The 14789-nt window shown below is 71.1% G+C and overlaps 2 protein-coding genes across 2 annotated transcripts; both read left to right on the top strand.

Annotated features, from left to right (window-relative positions):
• Positions 1–3552: 3552 nt before the first annotated feature.
• Positions 3553–5638, top strand: LOC309601083 (uncharacterized protein). The gene is made up of 2 exons (XM_082333915.1): positions 3553–4352; positions 4555–5638. The coding sequence occupies exons 1-2, from the start codon at positions 3566–3568 to the stop codon at positions 5301–5303; spliced, it is 1536 nt and encodes a 511-aa protein (XP_082190041.1). The 5' UTR covers positions 3553–3565; the 3' UTR covers positions 5304–5638.
• Positions 5639–10970: 5332 nt separating this feature from the next.
• Positions 10971–14180, top strand: LSM2 (LSM2 homolog, U6 small nuclear RNA and mRNA degradation associated). Its single transcript, XM_082333748.1, is given in 6 exon segments — positions 10971–11023; positions 11132–11199; positions 12042–12072; positions 12500–12550; positions 12552–12560; positions 13946–14180. Coding segments are annotated over 6 exon segments (288 nt in total). The 5' UTR covers positions 10971–11020; the 3' UTR covers positions 14072–14180.
• Positions 14181–14789: the final 609 nt, after the last annotated feature.

The raw sequence follows: 14789 nt of genomic DNA, 5'->3' as shown, positions 1-14789 counted from the left end.
CACCGAGGCGTCCCAAGACCCCTCCGGTCGCATCGTGCCACCGAGGCGTCCCAAGACCCCTCCGGTCGCATCGTGCCACCAGGGCGTCCCAAAGACCCCTCCGGTCGCATCGTGCCACCGAGGCGTCCCAAGACCCCTCCGGTCGCATCGTGCCACCAGGGCGTCCCAAGACTCTCCCGTTTAAGCCATGGTGGCATCTCCACCTGAGCAGAGCGATCCCTGCTCCCGTCGGAGCTTGCGACGAGATGTAGCGGCGGCTAAGACACCTTTGTCTTCTCCTAAGGCGATGTCCCCAAGCGAGCGGCCTGCTCCCAGATGTCCTTGTCCTTCAGCTACGGGCAGAGCCCAAACCAACAAGGGTGTTGGGATCCAAGGGTGGCAGAACCCACCTGAGATACGGGAAGGAAAAGCCCACGGTGCCAGCGCCAAGATGAGAGTCTGGGAAGAAGGAGCCGCGCATCTGCACCCTCTTCTCGTCCACTTCATCTCCAGTCCCTAAAGTCTCGTGAAACGTGGCCAGTTTGGGGGGCGGGGGGTCTCTGTTGTGCCGTTCCTGTAGCAGGGGGATTGGTGGTTCCCGACGTCCGCCTCCTCCCCGGGTGTCGCAACGTGTTTACGTGTATTTACAAAATACGCCGGTCCGATAAAAAAAATCTCTTCTTGACGCCTTTGTGGGTTATTTGATGGGGAGGAAAGGTCCCGCGGAGCGGCCAGGTTCAGCCGAGGGTCCGGATCGTCGGGCAAATCCACAGGAATGAGGCCGATCCGGGGTCAAACCGAGTCCGCAGATCAGGAGGAGCCAAGGCTGAGCTGTGGCCCGCGGTTCCTCCAGCAGGGTGGAGCACCCTGGGCTGGGCTTACGTAGCCTCCCTGGGCCATCAGCCGCTCCTAGGTGGGGCTGATCAGGGTCATCAACGCTAATTAGCACCCTCGCGGTCCTGATTACGCTGCCTGGTGATGGAGTTGGGTCTCCTGACCCCTCCGCTGGCGCCATCTGAGCGCCGTGGGCATCTCCAAGGGGTCGGCGCCCCGGTCCCCTCCAGGCGCGGCGCGGCCAAAGGGAGCTCCGCTTCGGCTTCGGCTTTCGGCTGGGCGGAGGGAAGCCGGCAGCGAAGCCCCGACCTCCCCGGCAGCGGCTTTTAAACCCAAAATCTCACCGACCGCCGCCACCTTCGCAGACGCCGGGGGGGAAATAAAACCCAGCGGACGCCGGTTCTCCCTTCCCGTCACCCAAAGATGGGTCAAGAAACCCAACGACGGGCTGCACCCAGCGGGGGCTCGCTGAACCCCTCGGAGATGCTCCCCCGGAGATGTTCGCCGTTGGAGGATGCTCTCCCGGAGGCGATGCTCCCCCAGGGACGACGCTCTCCCAGGGGTGACGATCCCCTGGGGGTGACGCTCTTCTGGGGGTGAGGGTCGCCCGAGGATGAGCCCCTCCCAGGGGTGATGCTCCCCCGGGGATGATGCTCCCCAGAGGACGATGCTCCCCCGGGGATGATGCTCTCCTGGGGGTGACGATGGCCACCCGAGGACGATCCCCTCCCCGGGGCGCTGCTCTCCCAGCGACGCTGCTCTCCCAGGGGGTTGATGCTTCCCCAGGGATGATGATCCCGCGGGGGGGATGCTCTCCCGGGGGTGATGCTCACCCCGGGGGGGGATGCTGCTCCCCCAGGGACGATGCTCTCCCATGGGTGCTGCTCCCCCATGGGTGCTGCTCCCCCATGGGTGCTGCTCCCCCAGGGACGATGCTCTCCCATGGGTGCTGCTCCCCCAAGGGTGCTGCTCCCCCAGGGACGATGCTCCCCCATGGGTGCTGCTCCCCCAAGGGTGCTGCTCCCCCAGGGACGATGCTCTCCCATGGGTGCTGCTCCCCCAGGGACGATGCTCTCCCATGGGTGCTGCTCCCCCAAGGGTGCTGCTCCCCCAGGGACGATGCTCCCCCATGGGTGCTGCTCCCCCAAGGGTGCTGCTCCCCCAGGGACGATGCTCTCCCATGGGTGCTGCTCCCCCAAGGGTGCTGCTCCCCCAGGGACGATGCTCTCCCATGGGTGCTGCTCCCCCATGGGTGCTGCTCCCCCAGGGACGATGCTCTCCCATGGGTGCTGCTCCCCCATGGGTGCTGCTCCCCCAGGGACGATGCTCTCCCATGGGTGCTGCTCCCCCATGGGTGCTGCTCCCCCAGGGACGATGCTCTCCCATGGGTGCTGCTCCCCCAAGGGTGCTGCTCCCCCAGGGACGATGCTCTCCCATGGGTGCTGCTCTCCCATGGGTGCTGCTCCCCCAAGGGTGCTGCTCCCCCAGGGACGATGCTCTCCCATGGGTGCTGCTCCCCCATGGGTGCTGCTCCCCCAGGGACGATGCTCTCCCATGGGTGCTGCTCCCCCAAGGGTGCTGCTCCCCCAGGGACGATGCTCTCCCATGGGTGCTGCTCCCCCAAGGGTGCTGCTCCCCCAGGGACGATGCTCTCCCATGGGTGCTGCTCTCCCATGGGTGCTGCTCCCCCAAGGGTGCTGCTCCCCCAGGGACGATGCTCTCCCATGGGTGCTGCTCCCCCATGGGTGCTGCTCCCCCAAGGACGATGCTCTCCCATGGGTGCTGCTCCCCCAAGGGTGCTGCTCCCCCAGGGACGATGCTCTCCCATGGGTGCTGCTCTCCCATGGGTGCTGCTCCCCCAGGGACGATGCTCCCCCGGGGCTGGTCCTTGCTCGGGGGGTGATGGTCACCCGAGGACGACCCCCCCCCATGGGCGATGCCCCCCCAGGGACGCTGCTCCCCCAAGGACGCTGCCCTCCCACGGGTGATGCCCCCCCCCCCCCCCCCCCCAGGGACGCTGCTCCCCGGCGGCTGCTCCCCTCCCCCCCGGGGGTCGGACGATTCCCTGCCCGATTCCCTGCCCGGGGTGGGGGTGGGGTGATGATGCTGCCCCCCCCCCCCCCCCTTCGCGCAGGGCGGAAAGGCGAAGGATGGGGGGGGGGATGGAGGGGGGATGGAGGGGGGATGGGGGGGGGGTGAGGGGGGATGAGGGGGGGTGAGGGGGGGTGAGGGGGACCCCGGCCCCCGCTCCCCGCCGCCCGGGGCCGGTTGCCGCCCGGCCGGGTGTGCGCAGGCACAGGAAGGGGCTGGGACGGGGCCGCGGCGCCGCGGCCGTGGGAGGGGGCGGCCCCGGCTGCGGGGGGCGGTGGGCACCGGCCGGGGGGGGAGGGGGGGGGGGGGATGGGCACCTCCCGGGGGTCGCGTCCCCCCATCAGGGCCCCCCCCAGCGCGGATGGGGGGGGGGGGGATGCGCACCGCCCCCCCCCCCGCGCGGAGCGTGGGAAAAAAACCCCTTTTCCCCCTTTTTTCTGTTTTTATTTTGGGGTGGGGGCGATGCCGAGGGCGGCTGAGGGTGGGGGAGGGCGGGCAGGGAGGCGCCGGAGAAATACGGAATGGGGGGAAGGGGTCTGCTGGGCCGGGGGCCCCCGTCCCACCGCCATGGGGCCGCTGGGCCGGGAGCCCCTCGCCCGCGGTGGCCGCGGCGGCGGCCGCGGCGGCGGCCGCGTCGGTGACGGCCGTTGTCCCCGCAGGTATGGGGTGGGCGAGCAAGGAGAACCCCGAGAGCGTCCGGGTGAAGGCGGAGCGAGGCGATGGAGAGGACGAGGAGGCGACGCGGGACGAAGGCCGCGAGAACCGGAGGCGGGAAGGCGGCGGAATCGGGGAGGAATGGGGAGAAAGCCCCGGCGGCGGGAATCGGGGCGAGCGGAGCGAAAGCGAGCCCCAGGCGAAAGCCAAAGGCAAGCGGAAGCCCCACGCCTGCGAGGAGTGCGGCCGGGTTTTCAACTGGAGGAACCACCTCGTCCGCCACCGCCGCCTCCACACGGGCGAGAGGCCCTACAAGTGCTCGGTCTGCGGGAAGGGCTTCAACGACGGCTCCCCGCTGCTCATCCACGAGATGCTGCACCGGGGCGAGAAGCCCTACAAGTGCTTGGTTTGCGGGAAGAGCTTCAGCCAAAGCTCCCACCTCATTTCCCACCAAGTGGTCCACACCGACGAGAAACCCTACGTCTGCCCCGACTGCGGGAAGAGCTTCGCCCGGCAGCAATACCTCCTCATGCATCGCCGGGTCCACACGGGCGAGAGGCCCTACGAGTGCCGGGATTGCGGGAAGAGCTTCCGGAAGAGTTCCGACCTGGTCAGGCACAAGACGGTCCATACGGGCGAGAAGCCCTTCAAGTGTCCCATCTGCGGGAAGGGTTTCACCCAAAATTTCCGCTGTAACGCCCACAAGAAGGCCCACGGCAAGGAGGAGGTCGACCAGCCGACGGCTCCGTCCCGGGACGCCCGGCAGAGCGGCCGGGAGACCGCGGTTCCGCCAGGTAACCTTGGCTTTCTCCCGGTCTTTGCTCCGTCCCCCGGCTCGGGTCCGTCCTCGAGGACCTGGGCTCGCTTGGGTCGGAGCCGTGGCCGTGCGTGGGGCGGGAAGGCCCTTGGGGCGTGGAGACCCCCGTTTTTTCCCCGGGGGGACCCCTAATTTTCTGTGGGGGGTTCCACATCTCGGCCCTGTTGCTCTCTCGGCAGGCGACGGCGGCCGCCAAGAGGAGAATTCCCGGCCCGCGGACTCCCGGCAGGGAGAACCCGACGGATCCAGCCGGAGGATGGAGGAGGGCGGCGGGCGGCGGGGTGCGGAGGGGGACGACGTCCCGGAGGAGCCGCCGAGAGCCGGAGCCGAGGAGCGGCTGCCCCCCGGCGCGGGCGTCCCGGAGGAGACGTTCGGCGCCGAAGAGCGGGCGGGCGAGTGCCGGAAAACCTTCGGTTGTAGGAACGGCCGGAGCCAACGCCAGCAGCTTCACCCGCAGGAGCAGCCCCGCCGGCGCGGGAAGGGCTTCGGCGACGGCTCCCACCTCGCGTCCCACCAGCCGGAGACGCCCGGCGCCCGGCCCGGCCCGGCGATAAGCCCGGAGTTTTTCCAGCAGAACCCGCGCCGGGCTGAGAAATCCCATCTCTGCTCCGAGTGCGGGAAGGGCTTCACCCGGCGGTTCAACCTCAAGCTCCACAAGAAGCTCCACACCGGGGAGAGACCCCACAAATGCCCCGAGTGCGGCTTGAGCTTCACCAACACCTCCCACCTCATCGTCCACCAGCGGATCCACACCGGGGAGAGGCCCTACCGCTGCCACCTCTGCGGGAAGGGCTTCACCATGAGCTCCAAATGCCTGGAACACGAGCGGACCCACACCGGGGAAGCTCCCTACCGCTGCTCCGACTGCGGGAATTGCTACAGGACCAGGGTCTCCCTGGTCTCCCACATGAAGACGCACGTGGATTGAGGACGGAGGAGGTCGGGGCCGGCGGCCGCCCGCAGACGGGCCCGCGAGGTCGGGTTCAAGCGTCCGGCGAGGACGGGAAGGCGGACGCCGCTTCGGCGTTCCCGGACCTCCCGGGAGAGGAGGAGGAAGAGGAGCCTCAGGGAGCCGCGGGCGCTGAGCGTCGCCGCCGTCCTCGCCCTTTTCCGGGGCCAAAAGGGGCGAATTGGAGCGAGCTTCTCCTCCCGCCGGCCGCGGAGCGCGACGGGGCCGCGCGGCCCGGGCAGCTCCCGCCATGCCGGGCGGCGGGGGGCGGGGCTCGCCCGCCTTCTTTGCCTTTTTCCCTTCTTTTTCCGCGACCGCCGTCGTTTTTTAAGGCTGAATAAAAGCTCCCGAGGGGCGACGGCGAGCGTGGGCCCGGCTCCTGCGGGGGAGGGCGGGGAAGCTGCCGGGGTGCGGCTGGGGGGAGGGGATGGGGTGAGGAGGAGGAGGGGATGGGGATGAAGATGGGGATGGGGATGAAGATGGGGATGGGGATGAAGATGAGGATGGGGATGGGGTGGGGATGGGGATGAAGATGGGGATGGGATGAGGATGAGGAGGGAATGAAGATGGGGATGGGGTGAGGAAGAGGATGGGGATGAAGATGAGGATGGGATGGGGATGAAGATGGGGATGGGGATCAGGGTGGGATGGGGGTGAGGAAGAGGATGGGATGAAGATGTGGATGAGGATGGGATGAAGATGGGGATGGGGATGAAGATGAGGATGGGGATGGGGGTGAGGAAGAGGATGGGGATGAAGAGGAGGATGGGATGGGGATGGGGATGAAGATGGGGATGGGGATGAAGATGAGGATGGGGATGAAGAGGAGGATGGGATGGGGATGGGGATGAAGATGGGGATGGGGATGAAGATGAGGATGGGGATGAAGAGGAGGATGGGATGGGGATGGGGATGAAGATGGGGATGGGGATGAAGATGAGGATGGGGATGGGGGTGAGGAAGAGGATGGGGATGAAGAGGAGGATGGGATGGGGATGGGGATGAAGATGAGGATGGGGATGGGGGTGAGGAAGAGGATGGGGATGAAGAGGAGGATGGGATGGGGATGGGGATGAAGAAGATGGGGATGGGGATGAAGATGAGGATGGGGATGAGGAAGAGGATGGCGTGGGGATGGGGATGAAGATGGGGATGGGGATGAGGAAGAGGATGGCGTGGGGATGGGGATGGGGATGAAGATGGGGATGGGATGAGGATGAGGAGGGGATGGGGATGGGATGGGGATCAGGGTGGGATGGGGGTGAGGAGGAGGAGGGGATGAAGATGAGGATGGGGATGGGATGAAGATGGGGATGGGATGAAGATGGGGATGGGGATGAAGATGAGGATGGGGATGAAGATGGGGATGGGGATGAAGATGAGGATGGGGATGAAGATGGGGATGGGGATGAACATGAGGATGAAGACGGGGATGGGGATGAAGATGAGGATGGGGATGAGGAAGAGGATGGGGTGGGGATGGGGATGAAGATGAGGATGGGGATGAAGATAAAGATAGGGATGGGGATGAAGACAGCGATGGGATAAAGGTGAGGAAGAGGATGGGGGTGAGGAAGAGGATGGGATGAAGATGAGGATGGGGTGGGGATGGGATGAAGACGGGGATGGGGGTGAGGATGAGGGTGGGGTGAGGGTGAGGATGAGGATGGGGTGGGATGAAGATGCGGACGGGATTGCCTGGGTGGCAGGACGCTCTCGGAGGAGCACCGTGCTGTGGACCCCCCCCGCCCCCCCCCCGCCCTTGGAGCCCCTCAAAGACCCTGCCCCCCCCAGCCCTCCCCAACCCCCCGCCCCCCCCCCCGCCCCCCCCAAAGACAGACGCGGCCACGGGTTCAAGGGCGTTTATTCACGGGGGGGGGGCGGTTGGGGGCCCCGGGGGTTGGGGGGGGCCCTGGGGTTTGGGGGGGGGCCCCAGGGGTTGGGGGGCCCCGGGGGTTGGGGGGGGGCCCTGGGGTTTGGGGGGGGGCCCCAGGGGTTGGGGGGCCCCGGGGGTTGGGGGGGGCCCTGGGGTTTGGGGGGGGCCCCAGGGGTTGGGGGGCCCCGGGGGTCTCAGTCCTCTTTGCCGGGAACCAGCGTCGTCCTCTCGGCCGGGGGGGGGCGGGGGGCTCGCTGGAGGGGGGAGGGGAAAAGGGGGGGGGTGGTCAGTGGTGACCTTTGACCTCGTCCCAGGCCCCGACCTTGACCCCTGACCCGGCCGGGTGGCGGCTGCGGGCGGGAAGTGGGGACAGCGGTGGCCCCACCCCCCCCTCCCCACGTCCCCCCCCCCCCTCCCCCCGTGTCCCCATGTCCCCCCCCCGGGGGTCCCAAGTGTCCCCCAAGACCCAGGTGCCCCCCCCATGGGACCCAGATGTCCCCCCCCCCCATGTCCCCGTGTCCCCACACCCCCCCGTGTCCCCCCCCATCCCCATGCCCCCCATGTCCCCCCCATGCCCCCAATGTCCCCATGTCCCCCCCCGTGTCCCCCCATGTCCTCCTGCGTCCCCCCCATGCCCCTGTGTCCCCCCCCTGTGTCCCCCCGTGTCCCCCCGTGTCCCCGTGTCCCCGTGTGTCCCCCCCCTGTCCCCCCCATGTCCCCCCGCATCCCCCCATGCCCCTGTGTCCCCCCCTGTGTCCCCCTGTCCCCCCATCCCCCCATCCCCCCGTGTCCCCCCCGTCCCCCTGTCCCCCCGTGTCCCCGTGTCCCCGTGTCCCCCCCCATCCCCCCATCCCCCCATCCCCCGTGCCCCCCGTCCCCCCCCCCGTGCCCCCCCGTCCCCCCGTGCCCCCCGTGCCCCCCGCGGCCCCTCACCGCCGCGGCACCCCCAGAGGCCCCGCAGGACCCCCCAGGCCCAGCGCAGGAGGTTGAGCAGACACTGGGCACCCGCACACATCCTGCCTGCGGGGACGCGGGGACGCGGGGACGCGGGGACGGCGTCAGCAGCGGCGGGGGGGGGGACGGGCCCCAGGCCCCAGCCCCCCCCCGCCCCCGAGTCCCTTCTCCGCGTCCCCACGGCCCCCGTGGCCCCCGGCCCCCCCCGGCCCCATGTCCCTGTCCCATCCCCGTGGTCCCCGTCCCCACGTCCCCCCACGTCCCCCTGTCCCCATCCCGTCCCCACGTCCCATCCCTGTGTCCCCATCCCATCCTGTCCCCATGTTCCTGTCCCCATGTCCCCATCCCGTCCCTGTGTCCCCATCCCCATGTCCCCATCCCGTCCCTGTGTCCCCATCCCCATCCCAATGTCCCCATCCCGTCCCAATGTCCCCATCCCATCCCATCCTGTCCCTATGTCCCGTCCCCATGTCCCTGTCCCCGTCCCCATCCCATCCTGTGTCCCCGTGTCCCTGTGTCCCCGTCCCCATCCCCGTGTCCCCATCCCTGTGTCTCCGTGTCCCCATCCCCATCCCCGTGTCCCCATCCCCACGTCCCCATCCCCACATCCCCATCCCCGTGTCCCCATCCCAGTGTCCCCATCCCAGTGTCCCCATCCCCGTGTCCCCGTCCCCGTTCCCGTGTCCCCGTCCCCTGTCCCCACTCACACACAAGCTCCCGTCGGTGCCGCGGGGCCCCGGGGCCGCCCTTAAATCCCCGGGCCGGGGCCGGGGCCGGTGACGGGGCCGGGGCCGGTGACGGTGACGGTGTTGTCACGGGGCCGCGGGGCCGGTCGGCCCGGTCCCCACCCGGCCCCAGCCCAGCGTGGGTGGCCGTGGCCTGGGAGGGGACACAGGGACGTGGGGACACGGGACGTGGGGACACATGGGGCTGTGGGGACACGGGGACATGGGGTGACACATGGGGCTGTGGGGACATGGGGACGTGGGGACACGGCGGACATGGGGACACATGGGGCTGTGGGGACACGGGGACGTGGGGACATGGGGGACGTGGGGACACATGGGGCTGTGGGGACATGGGGACGTGGGGACACGGCGGACATGGGGACACATGGGGCTGTGGGGACACGGGGGACGTGGGGACATGGGGGACGTGGGGACACATGGGGCTGTGGGGACACGGGGACGTGGGGACATGGGGGACGTGGGGACACATGGGGCTGCGGGGACACGGGGGACGTGGGGACATGGGGACACGGGGGACACATGGGGCTGCGGGGACACAGCGGACATGGGGACACATGGGGCTGTGGGGACACGGGGGACGTGGGGACACGGCGGACGTGGGGACACATGGGGCTGTGGGGACACATGGGGACACATGGGGCTGTGGGGACACGGGGGACGTGGGGACACATGGGGACACGGGGGACACATGGGGCTGTGGGGACACAGCGGACATGGGAACACATGGGGCTGTGGGGACATGGGGGACGTGGGGACACGGGGACGTGGGGACACATGGGGCTGTGGGGACACGGGGGACATGGGGACACATGGGGCTGTGGGGACACGGGGACATGGGGACATGGGGGACATGGGGACACGGGGACATGGGGGGACACATGGGGCTGTGGGGACACGGGGACGTGGGGACACATGGGGCTGTGGGGACACATGGGGACATGGGGACACATGGGGCTGCGGGGACACGGGGGACGTGGGGACACATGGGGCTGTGGGGACACATGGGGACATGGGGACACATGGGGCTGTGGGGACACGGGGGACGTGGGGCTGTGGGGCCATGGGGGACGTGGGGACACACGGGGGACGTAAGGGACACGGGGACACATGGGGACACGGGGACACGGGGGACGCAGGACGTGGGGATGTGGGGACACCTGAGGAACACGGGGGACACCGAGGGGACGTGGGGACGGGGGGACGGGGGACAGGGGGACACGTAAGGGACGTGGGGGACCCGTGGGGGACACGGGGGGGGCCCGTGGGGACAGGGAGATGTGGGGACAGGGGGAGATGGGGGACGGGGGGGGACAGAGGACTCAAGGGACACAGGAGGGACACGGGGGGCTTGGGGACACGGGGGACGGGGGACAGAGGGACGGGGACGGACGGACGGACGGGGGACGCGGAGATGTGGGACACGAGGGACGCGGGGACACGGGGGGGGGGGCGGGAACGGCGGGGACGGCGGAACGCGGGGACGGGGACACGGGGGCGGGGGGGACGCGGGGACGGGGGGACATAGGAACGCGGGGGACGGCGGAACGCGGGGACGGGGGACACGGGGGCGGGGGGGACGCGGGGACGGGGGGGACCGGGGGGACACCGGACACGGGGGGGGGGGCCCGGGGGACGCGGGGTGAGAGGGGGGGGCGGGGCCGGGGGCACCGGGGGGGCGCGGGGGGGGGGGGGACGGGACCGGGGGGGGGGGGGTCCCGGTCCGACCGGTCCCCTCCGGCCCCGCCCCTCGACCTTTGCCCCGGCGCGGGGGGCGGGTGAGTCACTTCCGGCCGCTGCCCCCGCGGGGGCGGGGTGGGCGGGGCCTGGGCGGAGTGGGCGGGGGCCTCCGTACGGGCGGTACCTTGCGAGGGGGTGGGCGGGGTCTGTGGGGTGGGTGGGCGTGGCCTCGGGAGGGGTGGGCGGGGCTCCGGCGGGGGCGGGGTCTGTGAGCGGGGCTGGGCGGAGCCTCGGGGGCGGGTGAGGCGAGCGGGGGCGGTGGGCGGAGACTCGGGGCGGGCCAATAGGAAAGGGGGGGAGTGGGCGGGGGCCAGGGAAAGGGGGGGCGTGGCCTGCGTGGCGCGCGCGCGGCGGGGCGGGCGGGGGAGGCGGCGGCCGCGATGGTGAGCGGGGGGGGGGGGGGGGTGGGGAGAGGGGGGGATCTCGGGGACCCCGCGACCCCCCCGCGACCCCCCGCGACCTCTGACCCCCCCCGTCCCCCCCCCCCCCAGCTCTTCTACTCCTTCTTCAAGTCCCTGGTGGGGAAGGACGTGGTGGTGGAGCTGAAGAACGACCTCAGGTGAGGGGGGGCCCCCCGGGACCCCCCAGAGGCCCCCCCGGATCCCCCGGGACCCCCCCAGACCCCCCCGGACCCCCCCTGACCGCCCATACCCCCCCCCCCCCCAGACCCCTCCGGACCCCCCCCGACCCCCCCATAGACTCCCCCGGAACCCCCCTGGCCCCCCAGTCCCCCCTGGACCCCCCGACCCCTCCATAACACCCCCAGGCCCCCCCCCAGCCCCCCCAGAGGCCCCCCCAGCCCCATCAGAACCCCCCCAGACCCCCCCCAGAGTCCCCTGGACCCCCCATAGACCCCCATACACGCCCCCCAGACCCCCCATAACCCCCCCAGACCCCTCATAGACCCCCCCAGAGCCCCCATAACCCCCCATAGACCCCCCCAGAGCCCCCATAACCCCCCATAGACCCCCCCAGAGCCCCCCCAGCCCCAGGAGACCCCCCCCAGACCCCCCGTAACCCCCCATAGACCCCCCCAGAGCCCCCCGGACCCCCCCCAGACCCCACATAACCCCCCATAGACCCCCCCCCAGAGCCCCCCCAGCCCCATTAGACCCCCCCAGACCCCCCCAGAGCCCCCTGGACCCCCCATAACCCCCCCAGAGCCCCCCCAGCCCCATTAGACCCCCCATAACCCCCCCAGAGCCCCCTGGACCCCCCATAACCCCCCAGAGCCCCCCCAGACCCCTCATAGACCCCCCCAGAGCCCCCCGGACCCCCCCCAGACCCCCCATAACCCCCCATAGAGCCCCCGGACCCCCCCCCCCCATGGACCCCCCCCATCTGGGACCCCCCCTCACAGTTCCTCCCCCCCCCACCCCCCCCTGTTTCTCCCCTCTGCAGCATCTGCGGGACCCTGCACTCGGTGGATCAGGTGAGGGGGGGCGGGGGGGGGCTGGGGGGGCTCGGGGGGGCTCTGGGGGGCAGGAGGGGGGGGCTGGGCTCTGGGGGGGGCTGGGGGGGCTCTGGGGGGTGGGAGGGGTCTGGTTTATGGGGGGGCTCTGTGGGGTGGGGGGGGTTCTGTGCTCTTGGGGGGCTCTGGGGGTCTGGGGGGGCTCTGTGGGGCGGGGGGGCTCTGTGGGGCAGGAAGGGGGGGTCTGGGCTCTGGGGGGGCTCTGGGGGGCAGGGGGGGGCTGGGGGGGGTCTGGGTTCTGGGGGGGCTCTGTGGGGTGGGGGGGCTCTGCACTCTTGGGGGGGCTCTGGGGGGCAGGAGGGGGGGGGTCTTTGGGGGGCAGGGGGGCCTCTGCGCTCTTGGGGGGCTCCGGGGGGGCTCGGGGGGGCTCTGACCGTGCCCCCCCCAGTACCTGAACATCAAGCTGACGGACATCAGCGTCACCGACCCCGAGAAGTACCCCCCACATGGTGAGGGGCCCCGGGGGGGGCCGGGGGGGTCTCACACCCCCATGGGGGGGGTCCCGGGCGTCTGATGCCTGGATCTGGGGGTCCCGGGGGGTCCCGGGGGGTCCTGGGGTCCCTCGCCACGGCCATGGGGGTCCTGGGGGGGGCCGGGGGGGGTCCCTGAGGTCTCCCCCTGGCCATGGGGCTCCCGGGGGGTCTCTGGGGGTTCTGGGGGGGGGCCCTGGAGGTTCTGGGGGGGTCCCGGGATCTGGGGGGGTCCCTGGGGTCTCTCCCCCAGCCATGGGGGTCCTGGGGAGTCTCTGGAGGTTCTGGGGGGGTCCCAGGGGGGTCCGGGGGGATCCTGGGGTCCCTCACCGTGGCCATGGGGGTCCCTGGGGGTCTCTGGAGGGGTCCCAGGGGGTTCTGGGGGTCCCTGGGTGTCTCCGGGGGGTCCCTGGGTGTCTCTAGGGGGGTCTGGGGGTCCCTGGGTGTCTCCGGGGGGTCCCTGGGTGTCCCTGGGGGGGTCTGGGGGTCCCTGGGTGTCTTGGGGGTCCCTGGGTGTCTTGGGGGGGGGGTCTGGGGGTCCCTGTGGGTTCTGGGTGTCCCTGGGGGGGTCCCTTGGGGTTCTGGGGGTCCCTGGGGGGATCTGGGGGTCCTGGGGTGTCCCTGGGGGGCTCTGGGTGTCTTGGGGGGTCCCTGGGTGACTTGGGGGGGGTCCAGGAGTCCCTGGGGGTCCCCTGGGGGGTCCCTGGGTGTCCCTGGGTGTCTCTGGGGGTCCCTGGGTGTCTCTGGGGGGGTCTGGGTGTCTCTGGGTGTCCCTGGGTGACTTAGGGGGGGTCCAGGGGTCCCTGGGTGTCTCTGGGGGTCCCTGCGTGTCCCTGGGGGGGGGTCTGGGGGTCCCTGGGGGTCCCTGGGTGTCTCTGGGGGGGTCTGGGTGTCTCTGGGGGGGTCCCTGGGTGACTTTGGGGGGGGTCCAGGGGTCCCTGGGTGTCTCTGGGGGTCCCTGGGGGGGTCTGGGGGTCCCTGTGGGTTCTGGAGGTCCCTGGGGGGGGTCCCTGGGGGGTCTCGGGGGGGTCTCTGGGGGTCCCTGGGTGTCTCGGGGGGGGCTCTGGGGGTCCCTGGGGGGGTCCCTGGGTGTCTCGGGGGGGTCCCCTGGGGGTTCTGGGTGTCTCTGGGGGGGTCCCTGGTGTCTCGGGGGGTCCCTGGGGGTCTCAAGGGTCCCTGGGGGTTCTGGGTGTCTCTGGGGGGGGTCCCTGGGTGTCTCGGGGGGTCCCTGGGGGTCTCAAGGGTCCCTGGGGGTTCTGGGTGTCTCTGGGGGGGTCCCTGGGGGTCTCAAGGGTCCCTGGGGGTCCCGGGGGGGTCCCGGGGGGGTCCCCGGGGTTCCCCGGGCGCTGACGGGCTCCCGGCAGCTGTCGGTGAAGAACTGCTTCATCCGGGGCTCGGTGGTCCGCTACGTCCAGCTGCCGGCCGACGAGGTGGACACCCAGCTGCTGCAGGACGCCGCCCGCAAGGAGGCCCTGCAGCAGAAGCAGTGACCCCCCCGGCCCCCCAAAACCCCGCGGGACCCCCCCCGGTGCTGGGGGCACCCCCCCACCCCCCCGCGCCCGCTGCCTGGGGGGGGGGGGGCTCAATAAACACCGTGACCCCCCCCCAGCTGGGTGCGGCGCCGCGCCTGGGTCCGTTTTGGGGGGTCGCCAACTCCGGGGTCCCCTTTTGGGGGGGGTTGGGGGGTCCCTTTTGGGGGGGTCCTGAACTCCTGGGCCCCTTTTGGGGGGGTCCCCAACTCCAGGGTCCCTTTTGGGGGGGGATTTGGGGGTCCCTGGGGGGTCCCAGACCCCTGGGTCCCTTTTTGGGGGGTCCCTGGGGGTCCTGAACTCCTGGGTCCCTTTTTGGGGGGGGGGGGATTTGGGGGTCCCCGATGCCTGGGTCCCTTTTTGGGGGGTCCCTGGGGGTCCCAGACCCCTGGGCCCCCTTTTGGGGGGGGGATTTGGGGGTCCCTGATGCCTGGGTCCCTTTTTGGGGGGTCCCAAACCCCTGACTCCTTCGGGGGGGGGGGAGGGGAAATTGGGGGGGTCCCAAATTCCGGGGTTCCCCTTTTTGGGGGGGTCCTCAGAGGGGTCCCTAATTCCTGGGTCCCCTTTTTGGGGGGTCCTGGACCCCTGGGTCCCTTTTTGGGGGGGTCCCTGGGGGTCCCCAACTCCTGGGTCCCTTTTTGGGGGGGTCCCGGACACCTGGGTCCCCTTTGGGGGGGGG

Source organism: Platalea leucorodia (assembly GCF_965183815.1).
Source record: "Platalea leucorodia genome assembly, chromosome: 28".
Taxonomy (NCBI): domain Eukaryota; kingdom Metazoa; phylum Chordata; class Aves; order Pelecaniformes; family Threskiornithidae; genus Platalea; species Platalea leucorodia.
The sequence above is the reverse complement of the archived record's forward strand: the minus strand, read 5'-3'. Positions and strand labels throughout refer to the sequence as shown.

Bases quoted from the DNA above. Each gene is read 5' to 3' on its own strand.
- LOC309601083 (XM_082333915.1), top strand. From the start codon at position 3,566: ATGGGGTGGGCGAGCAAGGAGAACCCCGAGAGCGTCCGGGTGAAGGCG. The intron at 4,353-4,554 runs GTAACCTTGGCT...CTCTCTCGGCAG, and splicing joins GGAGACCGCGGTTCCGCCAG to GCGACGGCGGCCGCCAAGAG.